This window comes from Ascaphus truei, chromosome 20, assembly GCF_040206685.1.
Source record: "Ascaphus truei isolate aAscTru1 chromosome 20, aAscTru1.hap1, whole genome shotgun sequence".
Lineage (NCBI taxonomy): Eukaryota > Metazoa > Chordata > Amphibia > Anura > Ascaphidae > Ascaphus > Ascaphus truei.
Window position 1 is genome coordinate 12,380,233 of NC_134502.1, and position 18,831 is coordinate 12,399,063.

Below are 18,831 nucleotides of genomic sequence, written 5' to 3' on the forward strand. Positions count from 1 at the left end.
TTACGTAATGTCAAGTGTGAGCCAAATAAAATTTGTTTCCCATTTGATGGAATCCAATTGAGCCATAAGGTCACAGCTGTCCTTAATATATGATGGCAATAATTGCACAATAGACTGCAAAAAGTGATCAACATATCTTGAAACACCATCTCCCAAAGATCCAATACTAGAGACAATCGGCCTCCCAGGTGGGGAGACCAATGTCTTATGGATCTTTGGGAGATGGTGAAAGATAGGAATAATTGGGTAGGGGCGAAATAGGAACCCCAACTCCTTGGCATCCAAGGCACCCAAAATAGAACCATCATCCAAAAGGGTTCTTAATTCTTTGATGAAAATTGCAGTGGCATCATCAAAGAATTAAGAACCCTTTTGCATGGGTTGGCAGCTGTCAGGTTTTTCTTACAACAATCGGATCTTTCACCAGCACAAAGCACATTTATTTTAAATGCAATCCGGTTTTTGTTAACCCGCAATTATTTTATGTTTGATGGAGATTTTTATCTCCAAACACGTGGTACCGCTATGGGCACTAGATTTGCCCCCTCTTACGCCAACCTTTTCTTAGGTTGGTGGGAGTCGGTCCACGTGTTTGGAGATAAAAATCCTTATAGACACTTTAACACTTTTTATAGGCGTTATATTGACGACCTTATCTTTATTTGGAATGGGGATGAGCACTCACTTATTTTATTCACTAATTATCTTAATGACAATGATTTTAATTTAAAATTCACCATTAATTATAATCTTTATCACATTCACTTTTTGGATTTATTACTTTCTATTGATATGCACAAAAATATTATTACCACAGTTTATCGTAAACTAAATACACGTAACACGTTTTTGCGGGCTGACAGCTGCCACCCGAAATCTTTAATAAAAGGTATACCAAAAGGCAAACTCATCAGATTGAGAAGAATTTGTACAAATGAAGATGATTTTCTTAAACAATCTAAAGAGCTAATGGAACGTTTTGAAGCGAGAGGTTACCAAAGAAGGGACTTAAACAGGGCATTTTTAGATGTTTTCAATATGGATAGATCTGTCTTGTTGGATACAAATCGTGATCAACCCAAGGTGCACTCTAACGCTCCCTTTTTTGTTGTTCAACATAACAATCAAGCCAGTCAAATTAGAGAGATAGTTAAAAAACATTGGGGAGTGTTTGCTGCAGATCCAGTTTTATACTCCATTTATGAGGAAGAGCCCAAATTAGTTTTTAGAAGAGCTAAAACTGTCGCGAACTATGTTTCTCCAAGTGTGTTTTCCTCAGCTAATGTCATACAAAATAAATTACAAAAGGAAGCTTCACTTGCTCAAAGTGCAAAGCATGTAAATACATGGAATGCAAGTCTGAGTTTTTCTCTAAGAAAACAGGTAAAAGATATCACATAAATTCATTTATTAATTGTGATACCACTTATGTGGTGTATTTGTTAAAGTGCGGGTGTGGAAAACAATATATGGGCCGAACTATTAGATGTTTAAAAGTGCGTATACTCGAACACATTCGCCTTATTATCAAAAAAGATATCAATCATCCTGTATCCCTTCATTTTAGTAACTGTAACATGGGTGACGTGAACTATATGTCATTTCAGAGTATTGAACATGTACCTCGTCCGATCAGAGGAGGCAATAGATTAAATATCCTTAATAGAAGAGAACTCTTTTGGATTTTTATTTGTATAGGCAATAGCACAGATTTTCTTAATAACATTTGATAATTATAAGAAATGATTTTGCAATATATATATATATATAATAGAATTGATATTATATTGCTTTATTCTAGAAATTGTTATTGAGAGTGTCTCATTTTCTATTCTCTCTAAAGGGTTTTTCGAACAAAGCTATGTTTAGTACATTATATTTCAATGTTATATTTAAATGACTGGGCGGTTCGTAAACCATCACAAGTATTGCACAAGTCGTGTTACGATTTAAGGATACCTTACAAGTGAGGTGGTTGGCTTATTCAATTGTTTTTAATCTTTAAGTTTGTTTCAATTGATTTTAATCTTTCTTATATTCCTAGTACTTACTAATGGGATAATTGTTGTTTAATATGTACGTTTAATAAAGTTGTTTCATTTTGACTTAACCTTCCTGACAGACGAGGGGTCTGGTTACATAGCAACGTGATGCATTGTGAATTTTTCACGCGCCGATCGACGTGCTTACATCACGCGCTGTTTCCATATTAGTACTCAGAGATGTTGTGTTAGTTATGCGTGTTCCTTTGTGTATGCGCACACTACACCCCTCGGGTCCTATTGGCGCAGTGACGCGCACGTCGGGATCAGTTATGCAATCACATTGCACTATCCGGTGTGTGTTTACGTCACAGGTCAGGGGCTACGGCCCGCGGCACGTGACGAACCCGGAAGTGATTGCGGTTGGTCCCCGTTATGCCAGGATCAGTATAAATTGTAATTGTTATGTGATGTGTGCATTCACCTTGAGAAAGGACTATCACAAGTCCGAAACGCGTTGGTGTGTGTTGTATTTATTCTGGATCCATTAAATTAGCTTTTTAATTATGGGAACGCTTTCCTGGTGGTTCCTTTTGCTGATGGATATAGTGCTCCGTTTTTATCTTCTTCACCTGCTCTGATGTCTACATAGTAACGGAAGCACACTCAACCCTGGGTCTCTGGATTTATGGGACAAATCACTCATCATGGATAAGAACCCCAAGTGAGTCTGTTCCAGTTTGACCTTTGATTTATATTTTTATACAATTAGGGTGTTATAATCTACTGGACACCGGCAGGTGTAAATGACTTTGTCCTTACTGCTTTGCATTGTGGGATCATTTTAACCAGGCTATATCCTTTTGGACATTCAATTAATATACGGTTGTTTTTCCTAGCATTATTATTTTTCTACCACAGTTCTTCTTTTAGAGCACCAAACAACACGCTTTTCTATATACTGTAGATACGGGGAGCCTGGGAGCTGAGGATGTGATGTGTACTGTGTATATGCAGACAGAAGTTCATTTGTTTTAAATGCCTTTTTATTTGCAGCAAAAAAAAATGTACAAAACAATATTCCGCCTGAAATACAGAAGGTCGCCAGATTAGACCTTGCAGCAGCGGGCTGAGGCCCAGTCCATGTCCTTACACTGACAGTTACAGGTGTTCCCGTCCTTAACATTCCATGAGCCACAACTCTTACCGCAGGAGCAGGACACGAGAGTGTATCCTGCAAGAACAAAGCGAGATAGGTTAATCAACGCTATGCAGCAGGGAAATGAAATAACGCTCTGTGAGTCCCGGAAAGAGGTTTACGTGACACTGTAGGGCTCTGACGGACTCTGACAGCAAGAAGGGGAAGGGACACTCTGCAGGGAGGGAGTCACACTCTCGGGCCCAGATTAGCCATTAGGCACGTGCCTAGGAATCCTCAAGGTTAGGGGGGCAAACGGGGTCGCAACAATAGGAGTAGCAGGACAACTGTCCCTAGCAGGAGGCAGAATGGGGCCAGGCTGAGATAATTGTTTTAAAGGCTGACTGGTGTGTGGTGCGGCGCGTGCAACAACAGCGGCGTGCGCACCACACACCAGTCACTAACTTGAATTAGACAGGTCTCAGTGTCTTGCGTGTTGGCTCATGCAGTGCAGAGGCACGTCAGCCAGCAGGGAAGACAACACGATTGTGTTCTCGTGTGGCGATGTGGTCACGTGTTGCGCTGGGAGCCAATATGAGGGACCAGTGGGAGCGCAGTGCTTTGAGCTGCTGGGCTGCACCCCCACCATTTTGGCTATGCCCCCCGTACCTCCCATTGCTCCCTACAGACCGCAGATCGCGGTTTAAAGCTGTGCACGCACCGCCAGGATGCCAGGGGCATATACAGCAGCCACCACCGGGACTTAACCTTAAACAGGGCCCTGTATGCACTTCCTCACTCGCCTTCCTTCCTGTACCCCCTGCCTCTCTCCCTCCCACCTGCACTCACTGCCCCCCCACTTCCTTCTCTTTCACCCACTGCCCTCATCTCCCTCTCTTGCACCCACTCACCCCCTGTCTCCCTCTCCTGCACCCCTGTCTCCCTCTCCTGCACCCACTGACCCCTCTCCTGCACCCACTGCCCTGTCTCCCCCTCTGGCACCCACTGCCCTCCTATCTCCCTCTCCTGCCCTCACTGCCCCCTGTCTCCCTCTCCTGCATTCACTGTCCCCGTCTCCCTCCTGCACCAATTGCCATCCTGTCTCCCTCTCCTGCACTCACTGCCCCTGTCTCCCTCTCGTGCACCCACTGCCCCCCGTCTCCTTCTCCTGCACCCACTGCCCCCCTGTTTCCCTCTCCTGCACCAATTGCACCCTGTCTCCCTCTCCTGCATTCACTGCCCCCGGTCTCCCTCTCCTAAAAAAATAGGATTTAAAGCAGATTCTCTCATTTATAAATCTTCCCATTTCCGTTGCGGCCCTCGTCCTGCAGCGTTGAGTTGTCATGGTAATGCTGCAGGGTCCCCAAAGTCTTAGGGGCCCAGAGGGTCCTAATCTGGCACTGCTCAGGCCGAGGTCATGTGATAAGCTTTTAGGTGGGGCTCAGTGAGCAGAATTAAGTGTGGCTTTGCAGGGCGGGGTTAAGTGATATAGTGCAGGATTTGGGGAGTGGTTAAGTGATGATCTCTTGTTCTTGGGAAGGAAATAAGCAATGCTTTGCAGGCAAAGGGTTAATTGATGCTCTGCGAGTCACAGGGATAAATTAAGTGATGCTCTGCAGGTCTCAGGGATAAATGAAGAATCCTTCTGCAAGTTTTTGGGAGTTTAATTGATGCATTGCAGGTTTTAAGAAACAAGGACGTGGTGTTCTGCATGAACTGGGGAGAGATTGTGAAGTTTGACAGGATTGAAGGAGAGGTTAAGTGACTGCAGGGAAGGGAATTGACAATGCTTTGCAGGAGAGGAGTAAAGCAATTCTCTGTGGGATCAGTAAATGCTCCGCAGGGGGGCGAGGTAAAAAGGTTTATTGGGAGTAGATAAAAGGCTATCAAGGGGAGGACCTAATTGTCAACCCTTAGGAAGGGGTAAAATCCCCAAAAGGAGGTGCTGAGATATCCACTTACCTCTTTGGCATTTGGCGGTGGCCCCGTTTCCTTTGCTGTCTGTGCAGACTAGTTTCGCTGAGCTTCCTCCTCCTCCTCCTCCTCCTCCACTTCCCGGGTATCCAGTATTACCTCCAGATCCAGGACCTCCTCCTCCACCATGATTACCTCCTCCTGGTCCTCCTCCTCCTGGGTAGTTATTTGGTCCTCCAGAATTTCCACCCCATCCCCAGAACTGAGCATCTGCAGAAAGATACAGGTTACACAGGCTGCCAGGCTCTGAGAGTGTATGTACAGTCCCAGAGGTGGCAGGCTCTGTGTGTGTGTGTGTGTGTGTGTGTGTGTGTGTGTGTGTGTGTGTGTGTGTGTGTGTGTGTGTGTGTGTGTGTGTGTGTGTGTGTGTGTGTACAGTCCCAGAGATAGCAGGATGTGTGTGTGTGTGTGTGTGTGTGTGTGTGCGCGTGCGTGCGTGCGTGCGTGCGTGTGTGTGTGTGTGTGTGTGTGTACAGTCCCAGAGGTGGCAGGCTGTGTGTGTGTGTGTGTACAGTCCCAGAGGTGGCAGGCTGTGTGTGTGTGTGTGTGTGTGTGTGTGTGTGTGTGTGTGTGTGTGTGTGTGTGTGTGTGTGTGTGTACAGTCGCAGAGGTGGCAGGGTGTGTGTGTGTGTGTGTGTGTGTGTGTGTGTGTGTGTGTGTGTGTGTGCATGTGTGAACAGTCCCAGATGTAGCAGGCTGTGTGTGTGTGCAGTTCAAGAATATAGTCCCAGGTGTATGTGTGTGTGTGTCCCAGAGGTGGTTGACTCTGTGTGTAAAACAGGCAGTGAGTGGCGGATTTCCCATTCGGCCCAGGCCAGGGTGGCAAAATTTGGGGGCAGCAAAAATGTCTGCGCTCTCAGGCCTATCAGACCTAATGGGAATGCATTTACTTGTGTCCTGCCGCGCTCTATCTCCTTTGGAAACCCAGCATCAAATGACGCTGTGGACATGGCAGCAAGGAGGCAGCCAACACAGCTAAGTGCCTAGAGGCGGCGGATTTTCAAATCCGCCGCTGACAACAGGGCTGGCGTGATGGCGGTGCCATCGGTACCACTGCACCAAGACCCACTGTACAGAGGCCTCGAGCTCCTCCACAAAACAATTAAACTGATTGCCGGGGGAGAGCGCGGGTCCTCTGTAACTCTCTTACCTTATCCTTCGTGATCTCTTCCTGAAGCGTTCCTCATCATGGAGTTGCAACGTCAAATGGCATCACATAGCCATGACAATGGGATGCCCTGCGGCAATGCGACGCCATTTGATGTTGCAGCGTTATGATGAAGGGCCCAACAGGAAGAGATTGCGAAGGAGAAGGTAAGAGGCCCCGCACCACATGTTCCTGCACCGAGCCCCGCAATAATCCCAGCCGGCCCTGGTCCCAGAGGTGGCAGACATTATGTGTGTGTGTACAGTCCCAGAGGTGGCAGGCATTATGTGTGTGTGTACAGTCCCAGAGGTGGCAGGCATTATGTGTGTGTGTACAGTCCCAGAGGTGGCAGGCATTATGTGTGTGTGTACAGTCCCAGAGGTGGCAGGCATTATGTGTGTGTACAGTCCAGGGGTGGCAGGCATTATGTGTGTGTGTACAGTCCCAGAGGTGGCAGACTGTGTATGTGTGTGTGTGTGTGTGTGTGTGTGTGTGTGTGTGTGTGTGTGTGTGTGTGTGTGTGTGTGTGTGTGTGTGTGTGTGTGTGTGTGTGTGTACAGTCCCAGAGGTGGCAGGCTGTGTGTGTGTATACAGTCCCCGAGGTGGCCGGCTGTGTGTGTTTGTGTGTGTGTGTACATGTAAAGTCCCAGAGGTGGCAAGCTCTGTGTGTACAGTCACAGAGGTGGCAGGCTCTGTGTGTGTATAGTCTCGTGTGGTAGCTCTCTGTGTTTACAATTGCAGAGGTGACAAGCTTGGTGTATAGTCCTAGATGTGGCATGCTCTGTGTGGGTACAGTCCTAGGTAGCAGGCCCTGTTTGTGTACATACTCCTAGACATAACAGGAACTGTTTTGTAGTCCTACTGGACCCTGGCACCTCTAGGACTACACACAAACAAAGGTGTATAGTCCTAGAGGTTCCAGGCTCTGTAGGGGAATAGTCCTAGAGGTTACTTACTGGATAATGCTATGAGGAGGCAGCAGACGAGGAGCGACAGAGACTTCATCTTTCTGCAATGAGAGAGAAACTAGAACACTTTGCTACTCCAGCACCGAGCCCTTCAACACCCCCCCTAAAACACACACCTTCGTCTTTCAGCCCACTCTGCTATAAATGTAGTGACACCCTAACACACACACACAGCTCCGTCACTGCACCTCCACCCTGTCCTGCTGCAGCCTCTGCTATTCCTACACTGACCGTTCTTGCACACCTCAATCCTACATCCGCTACTATTCCTGTATTTATCCCATGCTATTTCTGTATTTATCCCACATACAATGCTGCCCTGTAGCCCTGCTATTCCTGTGCTTCCCACCCACACCCCCATCCTGAACACTCTGCTATTCTCACACACCTTCACCCCAAACCAAACACAGACATTACACTATATGCATCTGAACAACCCCATTTAAACACACCTCTGCTAATCCACTAAAATTATGCTTTAACGCAAATACACGGCACCTTGCTCTCTGCTATTTACACACACACACACACACTCTCTCTCTCTCTCTCTCTCTCTCTCTCTCTCTCTCTCTCTCTCTCTCTCTCTCTCTCTCTCTCTCTCTCTCTCTCTCTCTCTCTCTCTCTCTCTCACTCACCTCCCTTTACAGAGTACAGACACTGCACCTTCTGCACTATTACCCCTTATATATACTCCCTCTGCTATTACCACCCTATAGGGTGTGTTCCCTTGGGAATTGCCACAGGGTTTACTTGTGCCATCCCATATAATTATTCTGGCAGTGTAGGGAGTGCCCTCCCTGCCATTTCAGAGGCAGTGACCTGACAGGTTTTGAGGGAATACCCAATAATGGTTCCAAGTATCTGAGTATCCTCTTAATGTATAGGGTGATCTTATGAGGGCAGCTGATCTGTGTTATAGTGTGATTCTATTAAAAGTCTGTGGGGGCAGTTGTTGTAATAAGGTGAACCTATTAAAGTCTATGGAGGGATACTGATCTTACAAAGTTACATAGTTACTTAGTAGATGAGGTTGAAAAAAGGCGTACGTCCATCAAGCTCAACCTATGCTAAATTTAGACAACAGATACTTTATCCTATATCCAAACTTACAATATATTGATCCAGTGGAAGGCAAACAAAAAACCCCAGTGAAATATCCAAGGGGGAAAATAAATTCCTTCCTGGCTCCAAATATTGGCAATCAGATTGCTCCCTGGACAAAAGCAAGAAAAGGCAGAAAGCGCACTGAGAAACCGTTTGGTACAATATGTGTATTTGAAAAAAGTCCTCCAAAGCACTACATAATAAAACAATATGTATAATAGGAGACAGAGATTTACGATGTTGTGATTAAATGTAATGGAAGTTGGGAACGGGAGATCCGGATGGGCAGCCGCCGGGATAGGTGATGAGGATCCAGACCGCAATCTCCGTCAGCTATGCCGATACCTCTCTCTACCGGTCTGATGCTCCACGAATGGAATCGCGTGCAGCAACCTCACACGACCTCTACGCATTTCGCATTTGCGTGCTTCGTCAGGAGTAGTGATGTACCGGGTACCGGATACTACCCGGTACCCGGCGTTACACGGCCGCTTTTCAGCTAACCCGGAAATTACTCGGACCCGGCTGCTGGTACCCTGGTAATGTCAGGGTAGTTGAAAAGTTTCTCTTACTTACCTGCTGGAAGCCCGCGGCCGACATCTGAACAGGTAAGCAGAGGTGCGGGGGCGGCATCAGCGTCAGTGTGGGGCCCGCGCGGGAGCTGCAGGACTCCATACTGCACTGTGAGCTGGGACCATGCGACCGGAGCAGGAGAAGAAGCTTTCCTATTGGACAGCTGGCCCGTAGTGACCCTATGGCGTGACGTCACGCCGCAGCACTCGATACACGGATACACGCGCCAGCTACGTTGTTGCTGGAGCTCCTGTTTGTGTATCTTCTATGGGCAGTATGAATCAGCTCCAATGAACTGAAACTAAGCTAAGTACATTGTTTCTCAGCTATCCCCTTATGCAATATAGTGTTATCATGCGCTTTATGGGGTTTATTCAGGAGTACTTTGATTCCGTGTTACAGTGGCAATTGACAACTAATATGATTACTGCTGTCTGTGCTTTTCTAATACAGTACCTACTACGAGTGCTATGATATTGCAGCACTCACACATTACCAGCATGTGTTCTTACACTTTATTTTATATACAGTACTCACTAAGTGTTTGACTTTACTTTGAGGACTCTAGTATGATACTTATTACTTTTTGTATTTACTTGTGATGATCTGTGATGACCCTACCATATTATCCTATACACATTTACTTCTCATATACTTGTGAATGCTTATGATATTTATGGTTTAAGAGGCTAAAACTGGATACGGTCACTGAACCGTGCCTCTGGGCTCTATATATGCATATTTTATGCTAGCCCTATTTAGGGTCCTATTTCTTCACTGTACTGTCCTCATTTATGGATTATGATGTTCTTATGTATGTAGGTAACCACTATTTACCAACGTGTGCTTGTGTTGTGACTACACGCTGTTATACATGTACACTAATATGTGACACTAGCTTTGTACTTTAGATTGGCCATTTTTTGGTAATTATTTTGTGCTATTTGATTATATTCCTCTAGACTCAGTACCGGTAGATATTATTTTATTATACTGCCGTTTTTTTTAGATAATAGTACATCTTTACTGCATGCAGGTACTTTTTTCTGTTGGAATTAATCCTTACATACTCTAGCCTATATATCATTTGGCCATTTGTAGTGTTTCCTTAGGTCTTCTTCCCTACTGACTCGATGTGGAGGCTTCTTTTGTTATGTCATTAGGGGGTGGTCTTGGACTTTCTTACCACGCCCCTCTGTACAAATATATTTTTACTATTCATTAAATTAATTTTAACTATATTTCACTTACCTCACTATATCCATCTGAGTGCATTCATGAGGATACCTTTCTGTTTGTTTTTTGCTTATGACCTCTTTATCCCTTTTTGCACCGGATGAAATGTCTGATTACACCATTTATTACTTCATTACTTCAAGCTGATGCGGGAGCTTTTTCCCTTCTCCCCCCTTTCCCTTGTTTTATACCGTCAGTCAGAATATCAGCCAAATTGATTTCTTCATCTCTGTCATCAAATGGCCATAGCACGGGACTGACTTTACCTTTTTTCTTCTTCTTTTTCTTCTGGTAATAAAGGCATCGCCTGGGCAGAGGGGGTGATACATTTCTGCAGCAGAGCTTTGCTGCAAGTGACACATACAGAGCAATCAATACACATATACATCCAATCAGACGCTTCGCTCCTAGGGAACCTACCCACCCACCAATGACCAGAGGCTCCCATGCTATAAAAAAAACCACAACATTGTTCTTTGATTAGTGCATAAACAACGCCTTTTTGATTCAAGGATGTAATCCAAAGTCATTCTATTTTGCAGGGCCATAAACCTCATCTGTACCTGTTCTTGATTAAAAGCATTAATGGCTAATGTGGTGTGATTAAGGACTTTATCCAAAATATCAGTTAGTTCATTAAATCTATCATATAGCAAACACACTCCTTTTGTTGGGAAAAGACTAGCACATTGTGGTGGCAAAGGGATTTCTGAGAATTGTTGGGGGCTAATTTCTACTGGGAGCGACTGCACAAACATCCTCCTCGCACGCATCTTTCATACTGCATTTACTCAGAATGGCAAAACAGCAAAATGTTTGCTATGGTCAAAATGTATGATTTGTCCTTGTGGTTGACTCATGCCCCTGGGTGACCTCCCACCTTCCTCATATCATTATATCCAATCTTCTCAGTCCCACCCCATAACCTTAAGAAACAGTATATTTAAAGAACAGTTAACCATGTCATAGTCCTGCTGGATCAAGAAGTGGTCCTTTTGTGCATAACTTCATTCCTTTCCGGCCATTATCTCGACCCAGTTGATTTCTTCTTTGGTCTCTTCTTCTGGGGGACTGCCGACATCATCACCGAAAAGAGGCATAGTGTTGGTGGGGGATTGCAGCGCACTTCTGGACCAAAGTTTTACTGTACTTAACACATACATAGAGAGCAATGAGTAGGACAGACACACACACACAAAAACATACGCTAGCTTCGCTTCCAGAGAACCAATCCAACCACCAAGTCCCAACGAATCCCATCCCTCATCTCTACCTTTAAACGCGGGAACCACTTTTCCCAAATAACATAACCTGGTCTAGTTGCAGGGTAATTTTCTATCTGGCCTTCTAACACAGAGTCAATAACTTCCCTAGGGTAAACTCGTATTTCTACACCCTTCGTAACCAATTTCTCATATACAGTATGGTTCTATAAGTGTCTGAACATATTGTCCTTTTCCCAAGGGGTTAAATGTAACTCTCTTGTTCTTGGGGTGCAACTTATTGGGTATGGATAGTACATTGGGGTACATTGCACATAAGATGTGGGCTTTGTTTACCAGGATTCCATTATGTGACGAAAAAAATGTTCATATATACTATACACAGACAATAAAAACAAAATAAAAATTACTAAACAAAATACACCTGTTACTACCCTATCATCTCTGTGTGTACACTACTTACACAAACCTAATAGAATATACATTTTATTTAAAGTAATAAAAACTGTAAAGAAAAAAGGATTATTAAAAAGTTCAAAGTTCATGTGTTGAGGCCCGGACATTTGCCTGTGTCTTTCTCCTCCGTTGGTTATTGGCAGGGATTATTATGTAGCAGCTGTGTCTCTAGGTCTTTCCACCTTGGCTATGGTTGTGAGTAGTATTTGAAAGGGCCTTTACATCTGGGATGAAGAGCATGCTTGTGTAGGAATTGCTTGACCCTTAACCTCGTCTCGAGTAGGTGCACTTTCAAATTTGACCCATGCCTAGAGAGACTCAAAAATATATTAGTTGCATACAATACTTACTAATTGTTTTACTAAGCTGTCATTGTGGTCTTGACTTTGCTACAATCTAATTCACATTCACATTGAATGAGATAAACCATAAACATGGTGAAGCAGTTAATAAAACTGTTTACTGTATATCCTTCTTTGGTAACATGAAGTGGCATGTTTATCTGTTAACATGTGTTTGCAGGTCTTACATTTATTACATCTGTAGTTACCCAATATTTCAAAATGGGCTCTCAACGTTTTGGGTTCCCGATTGGAAGGTCTTAGTTGGCTTGGGGCTAATATAACCCTTAGATTCTCGGCCTTTCTGAATGTTACTTGGGGTCTTTTTCTAACAGAGGGCAAGAACATTCCAGTGCTTGTTAACAGTTTTTTTAATGGATGTATGGGCACCCTTGTACTGTATAACAAACATCAGAAACTTTTTCACTCCTGTAGAGGTTTTAGTCTTTCTGCGATTTGCATCCAAACTGACAGGCATAGCTCCTATTTGTGGCTGAGTACTGTATCAATATTGTTATCAGGGTCATTTCTTTTTTTTATATATTCCGATATTGTAATAGACCATTCTGTTTCTTTTTGTTGGCTTTAATAATAGAGTGATTAATAAGGTCCTCCTTGTAATCTTTCTGGAGGAAACTATCTTTAAGGAATGTTACTTGTTCTTGAAACTGTTCTTCATGGGTACAGTTCCTTTTAAGTCTGAGGAATTAATTGTAAGTGATATTATTAGTCCATTGCTTACTGTGACAACTGGAGGAATGTAGATAGGAATTCACATTTGTTTCCTTAAAAAGTGTTTTAGTACATATAGTTTTGTTTTTAATATATTTCTCCAGATCAAGAAAATGTATGATATTTTCACTATTTTCCCAACTCCATTTGAAATTATACATGTTATAATTCAAGATTGATACATAGTTCAATAAAGAACTTCCATCTCCCTCCCAAATGATGAGAACATCATTGATGTACCTCCACCACAATATTAACTGTGGAGGTACACTATTTACTGTTTTAGACTCCCTCCATCCCATGGATAGATTTGCAAAGGATGGTGCAAATGTCGTGCCCATGGCTCTACCGAGAGTTTGCAAATAATACTTTGCATAAAACATAAAATAATTGTTTCTTAGTACAAACTCAATAGATGATCAAATAAATTAAATCTCTGTTATTGTTTAATCAATAATTTAAAAGGCTTGGTAGGGTCTGTTTTTAATTTCTGATAAGAAATTTCTGATATAACCATGATCAGCCTCTGCACAGTAATCTATCCTATTTTGAATTACCACACCGCCACCTTTGTAGGCCTCACGTATCATAGTTACATAGTTACTGTACATAATAGATGAGGTTGAAAAAAGACGTAGGTCCATCAAGTTCAACCTATGCTAAATTTAGACAACAGATACTTTATCCTATATCTATACTTACTTATTGATCCAGAGGAAGGCAAAAAAAAAACCCCATTAAGGGGAAAAATTAATTCCTTCCTGACTCCAAGAATTGGCAATCGGATTAATCCCTGGATCAACATCCTTCCCATGTATACTTATTTGGTATATCCCTGTACACCTTTCCCATCTAAAAAGATATCCAACCTTTTTTTTTAACAAATCTTTTGTATCTGCCATCACAGTCTCCATGGGTAATGAATTCCACATTTTAACTGCCCTTATTGTAAAGAACCCTTTCCTTTGTTGCTGGTGAAATTTCCTTTCCTGCAACCTTAAGGGATGGCCCCGAGTCCTTTGTACTGCCTGTGGGATGAATAGTTATTTTGAAAGCTCCTTGTATTGTCCCTGAATATATTTGTATAGAGTTATCATATCCCCTCTTAGACGCCTCTTTTCTAATGTAAATAAATCTAATTTATCTAGCCTCTCCTCATAAGTCAGAATGTCCATCCCCTTTATTAATTGATACATAGTACAATAAAGAACTTCCATTTCCCTCCCAAATGATGAGAACATCATTGATGTACCTCCACCACAATATTAACTGTGGAGGTACACTATTTACTGTTTTAGACTCCTTCAATCCCATGTATAGATTTGCAAAGGATGGTGCAAATGTCGTGCCCATGGCTCTACCGAGAGTTTGCAAATAATACTTTGCATAAAACATAAAATAATTGTTTCTTAGTACAAACTCAATAGATGATCAAATAAATTAAATCTCTGTTGGTGGTAACAGATTGTTTTGATTCAAAAAGGGTTTAATGGCTGGACAGCCTTCCACGTGTGGGATACTGGTATAGAGTTCTTGCACATCCATGGTGGCCATCCTGTACCCAGTCTTTCAATGAAAGTACTTCAATATTTGTAATACTGCTGTGGTATCTTTAAGATATGATTGAAGTTCTGATACCGGTGACTGTAAATAATAATCTAAAAACTGTGACAAATTGGATGTTAACGAATTAATACCTGAAATAATAGGACGGTCAGTGGCATTGGTGAGGAATTTGTGTATCTGTCGTATAAAAAATAGGTACTGTGGGAGAAGGAATGAACATAAAATCAAATTCAGACTTTTTTCGGAATTCCCATACTGTATGCCTTACCAAATTGTTGTTTAATCAATAATTTAAAAGGCTTGGTAGGGTCTGTTTTTAATTTCTGATAAGAAATTTCTGATATAACCATGATCAGCCTGTTGGCTACTCGTAACGCGGGCCCTGGGCCATGGTAACCGGATTGGTTATCGCTATGACCTCCCCAGTTGCCTCACGCTACCTGCCGCAAGGGACTAGGGAAGCTCTAGCTACTTCACCCCTCGTCACGCTACCTTCTACGGGCGCCCAGGGCGTACTGTGTGGGAGGCTACGCTCCCCTGAATATCCCCGGTTTGTGCAATCGCACCCTTCCTCCTCCAGCACCTGCACGGAGAGTGCATCTACTCTGCCCATTCCGCTGTGCTGTAAGCCTGACGTGTCCTGGCATCCATGATCTCAGCAGCGCCTCCAAATGTAACCCTTGTCCCCCCCCCCCTAGACTCAACTGATGTATCTAGGGTGCGTGAGGGCGGATTACATGGTGATGTGTGGTGCATACCTGTTGATACAGGAGGGCCTGAGCTTCCTGCGATGTTATGGGGGAGACAGGACCAGGCTTCTGAGGTATTGGCCTCCATGTGGTCTTAATGGTGCAGTGCCTCCATCTCCTATAATTCCCAGGGATGTGGGAAGAGACCCTTATAGAAGAACCCCCTTTGGTCCCGGGGTGAACACTCCAGAATCACTTGGCACAATGTTGAAGGCACAGAGTCTTTATTGTACTCACTGTCGGCAGATCAGTAATAGCAGCACAGCAATACACGTACACGATATGCCTCCTCCTCCTCTCCCACCAGATCGTTCTCCGCATGATGGTCTGAAGGGTATCTCTTCTCCCTGCCTCCACCCGCAGCCAAGGGTGCCACGGGTGGGGCTAGCTCTTCCCTCATCCCCTAAGCATGGTGAGAGGCATGGATCCACCTCTGATCTACCAGGCCCTACTCCTCAGGAACCTAGCTACACTCTCTCTTACTATCTGACGGTCCAGCCAAACACTCCAACATCTCCTCTGACCTCTCTCAACTCAGGGAGTAGCAGACTCACCCCTCTCGCAACTCAGGGGGTAGACAGACTGACTACAGAGCACACAGGAACCGCTACTAAGTTTGGTCAGCCCTGCCCCTCATGACATCAACAAGACCTCCCCTCTGCACAGGCCGGCAGCAGAGACAGGCTTGTATTAATCAAGCAGTCAGGGCTTTGCAAGGGGGAAAACCCATGATTACTACTGGGGCCTGCCTTTAACAGGACTTACCACAGTAGTAGGAAGATTTAGTAGCCCGTGCTGTTTTCCGGGAGCTACACTAATAATTTTGTTTTCCATTATTATCCCGTATTAAACCTTCAAGTAGTTTCTCTACTATTGAAGTCAGGCTTACAGGTCTGTAATTTCCCGGTTGTGATCTAGCTCCCTTTTTAAATATAGGCACCACATCTGCTTTACGCCAATCTTGTGGTACTGAGCCTGTGATCTTGTGGTACTGAGCCTGTGTCACAATGTCAAGGTTAGACCGTACATTTTTCAAGGCCGGAATTTCCATCTGTTTTAAATTAGAATAGGAATGTGAATTGGATGTTCTTGATATTTTTTTACATAAATGTTTAAACTCCTGTCCTACAAGTTTACTGAACATATTGTCCTCTAGCGTGATAGGTAAAGAATACTGATTTCGGTTTGAAACTCGAATGTGAAAAATTGGTAATATTACATGGTTCTGACTCATTTTCTCTGAATGAACTTTCTAAGTCTCGAAATACCTGTTGGTCCAAAGGGTCATCAAATGGACAGAATTTAGTTTATATTTCATTTGTCATTGCTTCGTTTGATGATGCCTGGAAGTGCCTATGTAAAGTCAATTTCCTAAGGAATTTATGTAGGTCAATATACAGTTCAAATTCACTAGAGTTGCTAGTGGGAGAAATGGAAAATCCCTTTGACAGGACATCACACAGACATTGATCGATTTTTAGTGTAGATAAAGATACCTTTAGATCTTAGTATTTCTGGCTCTGGATACTTCTCTTGAAGGGAGGGGTTTCTCCTACCTCTCTTACCTCTCCTGAGTATGATCTCTTTTTTGTGGGAGGTCTGGGTATAGTTTCTGAGGGTGGATTATCCAGATAACAGTTCAGCCTCATGTTTTTCCTGTTCTCGATCTTTTGAAAATAAAAAAGTGGTTTGGTCAATTTCATTGTCACTTTGTACCTCTTCTAATTCTGGAAACCTATTGGATAATCAAAATTTGTGATATTGCTGCTCCTCACATTGGAATTAGTTCTCTCTGTTAGAGTTTTTGAACCTAGAATTATTCCTGTTGACAATACTCCAGTTCCCATCCTGTGTGCCATTGTACCCTCTATTTGTATGTAACGGACAGACCCCCAACCCAATCTCATATTGGCTCCTGTGGGTGTAATCTGCTCCCAATTACATGTATGAGCGTTGTGGTGCACCTGCTGGCTTACAGGGCTCCTGAGTCTCCCACTGGGTGTTAGTGGGGAATATCACCATGACAGGCGTCTGAGGTAGTGTGCTCTGAGTCCTACTCACATTTGGTACAGCACCTCCACCCCATCAGGATCCCTACAGTGGCAGGGAGGAGTATCTAACGGGGAACTCCTTGGTGCATCTTCCTGGGGAATAACTCCAGACTCACTCAGGAAGGATCTCTTGAACCAGGGCATCTTTAATTGCTTATCTTGTGGAAGACTGCCCATCATAGCGGCCGTACTTAGCCGCACATCTCCATGAGGTACTCCATGCAGAAGGTTCCTCCTCTATTAATTGAGTTGCTCTTCCACCTCTCCCCTAAGGGAGACGACCAGCTGTGCAGGTCCCTGGACACAGTGTGTAATCAGCTTGCACTTGACTCTCTGACAGACAGACTTGAACTGCCTTAGACTCAGACAGGAACTTGGACACACTAACTTTAGGCAGTTCTGTGTAATATATAGACTCCAGAAAAAGACCCACCTATGTGTCACTAACAGTGGACATAAAGCATGCTGTCACTTCCTTTGCTACATATGACACTTCAGCAGGGGTTTGAGGGCAAACCTCCATGATAGTTACTGGCAACCCTGCCTTCTTACCAGGATTACTGCCAGCATGAGAGAGATCTGTATACCAATTTTACACATGGCTACAATCTCCCCCTGGTGGAACCCAACCTCCCGGCTGGGATCTAAATTTGCGGAACCTTCCTTCAGGTAGCACTGCAACACACACCAATATATGTTAGAATTGAAATACATTATCACAGAACACATCAATGTACCTGCAAGTTAAACACACAGTGGATAATATTACAGAAAAATACATCCTAACTTAGATGAAGTACAACCAGGATTACTCCCTGATGGGGTATCCATTTAATACTAATGCCTGAGATCAGGTTTCTTTACTACCTTACCCTCAGGATATCTCTTGTACTACCATACCCTCTTAAGGTGGCCTGCGCACATCATGGTCCATTGGGTTTAGAGCAGCAATACTATAACACTCTGGGTGACATAAGGGACACCCACAATCAGCCCATAACTCTGGCCTGGATGCTAGTGGACTGAGAGGATCATGCCCATACACTTCCTTATTGCATCTCCTGGAGATGTAAGCTATCTTTTCTACTGTCTCATTATACCAATTCTCATCTGATAATTCACGATCCCAATTTTCTATGGAACTATCAGTATCCCAATTCTCCTCTCCATTACTGTTCTCTTCACCAGAACTAGATTCCCTCTCCTCATCAGTGGAACCCATTTCAAACTCAATTTCTCCCTCCCATGGATGGTGGAAATAAAGTAAAGCTTTTTGGCGATTCCTGGCAACTCTTGCCGACACTGGAGGCACATAGGGTTTTACCTGGGCAACAGGCACAATAGGCACAACATTGGTAGTAACACCAGAGTCCTGAACCAAACCCACCCTGTACCGGTATTCAGCAAGTGGCTTGGGGCCTTGCCATTTACCCAGTGACCCACAGTGACTATGGCGGGGACCCAAAATAGCTGGAGCATAGATAGGGGCAATGGCATGGGCAAAGTGACTCTGGGCTGGGGCCGGGGCAGCAACAGTGTCCGGGGTAAAGTCCTTGACTTTGGTTGGGTCACGGCCTACCACAGGGGACAG

The 18,831-nt window shown here is 43.9% G+C and overlaps 1 protein-coding gene across 1 annotated transcript; it reads right to left on the minus strand.

The window, feature by feature from the left end:
- Positions 1–3,010: 3,010 nt before the first annotated feature.
- RETN (resistin) lies at positions 3,011–7,914 on the minus strand. The gene is made up of 4 exons (XM_075577271.1): positions 7,845–7,914; positions 7,198–7,250; positions 5,083–5,304; positions 3,011–3,216 (listed from the first exon to the last, which is right to left on the minus strand). Exons 2-4 carry the CDS (start codon positions 7,244–7,246, stop codon positions 3,092–3,094), a joined length of 396 nt encoding a protein of 131 aa, XP_075433386.1. The 5' UTR covers positions 7,247–7,250; positions 7,845–7,914; the 3' UTR covers positions 3,011–3,091.
- Positions 7,915–18,831: the final 10,917 nt, after the last annotated feature.